The sequence below is a fragment of the Helicoverpa zea genome, chromosome 3 (assembly GCF_022581195.2).
Source record: "Helicoverpa zea isolate HzStark_Cry1AcR chromosome 3, ilHelZeax1.1, whole genome shotgun sequence".
Taxonomy (NCBI): domain Eukaryota; kingdom Metazoa; phylum Arthropoda; class Insecta; order Lepidoptera; family Noctuidae; genus Helicoverpa; species Helicoverpa zea.
The window spans coordinates 9,880,192-9,886,191 of NC_061454.1; the positions used below are offsets into that span (position 1 = coordinate 9,880,192).

The window sequence follows — 6,000 nt, forward strand, 5'->3', positions numbered from 1 at the left end:
TTATGGAAATTAAATTTAGCTAACCATTTTGCTTAGTTAATAGGTAGGTATGAGTAGATATTTTTATCAGATAAAATGGTTGTTATTTGCAAAAACAATTTGTTTAAAGAATTGCGTGACGCCATTGTCTGAATTTGAAGCGTTTTCTGATTAAGTACTTAGGGCCTATGCATGTACATATTCTGTCCATGGTATAACATGAGAGATATCATAAACAAATATTTATAGACATTAATGGATTCCCTGAAGTTAGATAAAACTGCTCGAACATATCTCTCACCTAATCAAAATGAATTGAAGTTACAAATCTGAAAAGACCAATCATTTCCACACTACAGAAATCGTAACCAGCTTTTACGTATAATAAATATTATAACTAACTATGTCGCCGGTTTAATTGAAAATAGCTATTTCCAATCTTTCTATATTTTTTCGAAATAACAAAAATAACGGTGTGTATTTGTAGTAAGTTGCGTGTCGGTACACTTCGGGCGATGTCGGCCGGGTTCGGTTCCGCACAATTAATCTGAAATAACGAACTGACCCGTAACACGACTCCTGCGCATGTGCGCTTGCTCCCACTACACCAATTAGCATTAAACCCTTTTTAAATACGTCTCCAGGTTTATAGCTCGCTTTTAGTGTGATTTTGAATTGTTCTAGCTGTGTTTTGATTTGTAACTTATACCTAATAAAACCAAAATAAACTTCTTCAAAATTGTATGAAGTCAAGTTTTTTTCAGTTTAAAAGAGTTAATTGAAATTTCAATTGGTATAAATAAGTTTCAGCAGCGATAAACTTTCACAATTTGTGCGCAAAAGTATTTGTAAGAGAATTATGTAATTTTAGCGAACCAATGTATAAAGTTATTTCATTCGAGGAACGTGACAGACTTTCATAGACAAAGCGATGTTAACTCCTTCTTAACTCAAATTATTCTGCGATTCATTTGTACAGAAAATAGGTAGTTACCTACAACAGCTAGTTAACAAAGATTTTCTTAATTAACGCAGGTAACAAAATAAATAATAAGTGATATATTAATTCTGTCGTTTATACTAATTCGCCATTGTTTTGTGCGTGGTTTATTCATGGTTATGTATCTCTTTAGGAGCTGGCTAATTGATTTTCAGTTTTAATAATAATGAGAGGAATAAATTGAAGTTAATCATGACTTAAAGAACAATAGTTAGTCATAGTTGTAAACAGTTTTCTTCAGTTAGATAGGTAGTGTGTCAAAAAGTCAATATCAGCATTACATTTTAAAGAAAATAATTATAAATTACATTATAAACTAATTTTTAATTAGTTACCTAGTTATTTTCTAAATTAAGTTTTAAAAAGGAATAATATCCGCAAAACTTAATTTTAAGGCTGCATTGCCGACTAAGGCCTGAGTTCAGCGACAATATAAACGTCAATTTAACTTAAAACAACTGTTTGACATGAATTTTCATATTCTAATTACGTAGTAGGTAAACAGATCTTTTAAGAAAATCGGACGTTTAAAATATGAAGGCCCAACTTTAATATTTTGTCTCATGACTTCATTAATCTGTGAGCTTGTTGCCAATTAGTTTAGCAAGTACCTACTTATATATAATAGGTTAACGAAACATCAGGATACAATGATCAACACTGTTTTTGAAGCACTAGAATAGAAGAGTTTTTCAGAACCTTTTTTTTTCAAGTTCTATTCAAATAATTAACTTTAACTATAATTTGCTTACTGTTAAGTTGCACTTTTTGCACATCCTGCTTAAATTCAAATTTTATTCTGTCTACTTGGAGCTGTATACTTTCAGTTTTCAGATTACGGCCTATAGTTTTTCCTCTCACATGACAGATCGAATAATTAGCTCATTTATGATTTTTTAATAGGGTTGTTATTATAAATTGTGTGTAGTATAATTAGGCCTATCGTACCGGTGTGTGGCGGCGTGTGCGCGACGGGGCTGCGCGGCTCGGCGCCGCTGCGGGCCATGATCGCCGCGATGGAGAAGTCCGTCGCCCGAGTCTTGCTCTCCTCGGCCACCATCCTGTCACCCCCGGCCCTCCAACACTCCGCGCTTTCCACATCCATGAAAACTATCAGTACCACAGTCCAACACTAATCTCCCCCCAACATCTCACCGATACCGGCCCAAACATTGTTTTCGTTTATGCATTTTCTTTCAGCGAAATTTTTGCACCGATTTTTTTTTTTTTTGAATTTCAACCGTTGCGTTACGAAATTGTTTTCATTTTTTTAAAGTGATCAATTATTTTTTATTAAAAATTATTTGTACTTAAAACACTCAAAAAGTTAAAGCAGCGTTAATGCGCGATTATGAATGAATGAACTCGTGAGACGATCGTTAAACGCGTATTTGGCTAGCAGCTGAGCTGTCCGTCGTAGTACGCGAGGTGCGGCGGTACGGCGGCTGAGCGCGGACTGAGCGCGACGCGGCGCGGCGCGCGGGGCGGGGCGCCCGGGCGGGGCCGCCTCCCCGGGCAACCACTGGCCGCGCTACCCGCTGTCGCCGATACTCCCTCCCCTCCCCACCCGACCCCACCCCGACCACTAAGCTTTTCAATAACAATCAAAATAATAATATTAATTCCATATTTGTTCAACGCTATTGTGAGTGTGTCATCGTTGTTAAAATAAATTTCAGATTTTATGTTCGAAATCTCCTTCGATGTGTTAAATAAAATTAATCACCATCCCATCACTGGCCTTTTTTATTTTATTAAAGGGCAATTTGAAATAAGCAGTAAGTTTATTTCTCCGAAAGATTGTGCTTAAACATAGAATAAAAATAAAATGATCTTCATGAAAACGTGTGTCAACTGAAATCGCGCGCGCAGTCACAGCGCCGCCCATAAAACAGATCAGTAGATTAGAGCGAGATAGACACAGTCTTTAATGGTCGTGCGCATGCGTTAGAAAGAGTCGAAAGGATTTATAACGTGCGACGATGTAAGTACGTTCAGAGACGTAACTTTATCAATATTAAATTGAAAACTTTACAAAGTTTTCAAGTACTTAATTAGTATTATTTTATACAAATTATAATATGGGTTTTGCCTAATTCCTATCAAGATTTTAAAAAATCACGTTTTGATGACTTAATTGATATAAGATTACCTAACCTAAACTCTTTAAAAATAGCTTAAATATTTTATCTTTATCAGAATAGGTCTTCCATTTTCAGCAGGTGCAAGGTGGTAATACTGAAAGATTGATACCTAGATATCAGAAAACAAATTATAACAAAGCAAATACCTCATTATGAAAGACACACTTGCCTACTTTCCTACTACATAAATAAATTATATATTTAGGCAAACGCTTTCTACGGCGTAGCACTTTCGTAGCAAATAATTTCGAAAAAAATACATATATTGCTTGTTTAAGTATTTTTTTTGGAAGAATACTGAGTAGGTATGTTAACAAACTTGATTAGAATAAAAACTTATGAGAAGCTAAATATCCTGACTTGGCTTCCTATCTTCATGTGTCTATATGCAGATAAAGGTACATACAAGTAAAAAATAGAAAAAACACTGACAATTGATTCAGTACGCTATTTGCTTACACATCACTCTAACGTGAAAGCATATGATGTAGGAGCGCCTTAACATTAAATAATTCAGTCGCCCTCTGAAACGAGGACGTCTCAGGCATTTGTTCTGCGTGAGGAATGAACAGCGAGAACCCTTCCTCATTGTGGTTTCGTATGACGTCAGCGGAACAACGGGGACAGGGTTGCCTAAAAACTGGTATAGATTACTTTAGTCTATATCACGGTAGGAGGAGGATATACGGCCTCTCCAAGGGATCTCTCCCTTGGAGAGGCCTATGTCCAGCAGTGGACTGCGATAGGCTAATGATGATGATGATGATGATATCACGGTAAAGATGAAAATACATAAAAACTGCTAAATGCTGGGTCTATGGTTGCTGAAGACCTAGTAAGGTGGTGAACGTCGAGGGAGGCATTTGCCCAGCAATGGACGTTTGTCTCTGTAAGAAAAGTTTGCAGAGGAATAGATAGCAATCTGGTGTTAGCAGACCAGCTTCGGTTTTCATCCACTATCCCAATTTTTGGGGTACCTACAATCACACTAGTAGAGAGAATGGTAGAGTAATCAGTTATCTTTGCTGACATAACTGATTACCATTCGGCGGCGACTGATCATTTAATTTTAAGATTTCTCTCGTGTCTACGCACGTAAACGATATTTCCAACATACACTTTCCTGATCGTATCAGATTTCTGCTAGAGAGAAAGTTGCTAAAAGTCTGATCTACTTTATTAAACATCACAAGCATAAATTCACGTGTTAAAATTACGGGAATTGTTTGAACTTAGGCTTTTACAAAGCTTACACAATCGCAGACATAACATTTTCTAGTTCTCTTTCCAGTTCTCTTTCCATATTGCTGCATCAATATCAATATTTGTCTAAAAAACGCCGTTTCGTAAACTTGTAAGACACCCCATACTGGCATCAAGACAGCAGTAAGTATTGTTAGGTGTTTGTCGATAGGTAGCGCAAACGGAGATATAGGTATACTTACATGCAGTAGGTACACCTACCTACTTAAAGCTACAAACACACGCGTTATTTGTGAAAATATGAAAAATACTGCATACTTAAGAGGCAATAACTCTCTGGGAGAAGCATTAAGAGGCATTATGAGGCACTCGGAGGTTTTTCAATTTTGCAGAATGGCGTCTGCGGTGTTCGTCTTTATGGCAATGTGTGCTCCCTCCGATGCTCAGCGGCGGGAGTACTGAGTAACATCCCTTTGTTTATTTCACTCAATATTAATACACCATATTTCAACATATCTCAAAAGAGAGTATTTCAGTGGGTACGTCGCTTGTAGTGTAAGTATAGGTAAAGTGAATAGGAAAGTTGCTCACTGATGGGCATTTATACGTTACTTCGTAATTTATAGATTTTAGGCTTATTATAGGCTTCAAGCACCGGCAATTTATTTAAGAGGGCAAAAGAAAACTAAACTATTTTTTTCAGATGGTAAAACATAAGTTACGTGGTTGCTGGGTTCCGCAATACTTAGTAAATATTTGCTATTTCGTATAGGTAAGTAATACTAAAGCTAACACCCAAAACGTTTACAACAAAACATTGTATTGCAGAGGAACTCATAATTCATTCTTAAAATCAACACCATTGACAAGTTGATACTGAAAAAAATAGGAAATAGTGTAAAAATAAGCAGCATGGAGCGAAACACAATGCGAACCATTGTGTTATATTGCGTAAAACGAAACGGCAAGGTACAAGACCGCTCTCGGCGCCCATTTTTTTCAAATCTAAAATCGAATGTCAAAACCTCAGTGAGCCTATGAAAGCAACCAAATATAAGTAGCGTGTTGGGAACACACACGCAGGACTGGCCACACAGGATGCCATATTGCGACATTAGAAAATGGCCGTAAGTTATGAGTTTCGCGCAAAAAGTTAACACAATCAAATCAGCGACATATCGGTCACACGTCAACCGTGAAATGAAGTGTTCAGCCGACGGCGCTGATCGGAAATTGGTTTTGAATGTGTGTTGAAATAATGATGTTCTGATTCTGTTACGTTACTCACGTGCTATATTACCTCCGCCAATCGAATTTTATGCCTATTGTGCAACTGAAATCAGTGGCTAAATGAATACAAAAACTGAAGTTGAGTAGAAAATTGCTACTTCCATTAACAGTAGGTACTGTCGAGACTATTCATTAAATAAGAACTGAATTAAAATGTCATGACATACTTACCTACCTACCTACGTATCCATGAAACATCTGTAAACTATGGAGCTTTGCTTACGCCCACTTCTCATGCCTATTACAGATTTATAATCGTGACAGTTAACACGTAACTTCAGATTTTTTATTTGCTTAATATTTACAACTTTTGCAGTGTTAAGATTAATCGGTTAATTTGTAAGTAGGAAGGTACTTAAGGTACTTAAATGACCATCAGGCGTA

At 36.7% G+C, this 6,000-nt stretch overlaps 1 protein-coding gene across 1 annotated transcript in view; it reads right to left on the reverse strand.

Moving 5' to 3' along the window:
- The window catches only part of LOC124646262 (T-box transcription factor TBX20-like), a 64,573-nt gene extending 62,161 nt beyond the window's left edge, over positions 1 to 2,412 (reverse strand). The window contains exon 1 of the mRNA XM_047186377.1: positions 1,928 to 2,412. Coding sequence (XP_047042333.1) covers positions 1,928 to 2,084 — 157 coding nt within the window. The 5' untranslated portion in view covers positions 2,085 to 2,412. The remainder of the gene's footprint in view (positions 1 to 1,927) is intronic.
- Between the last annotated feature and the right edge of the window lie 3,588 nt (positions 2,413 to 6,000).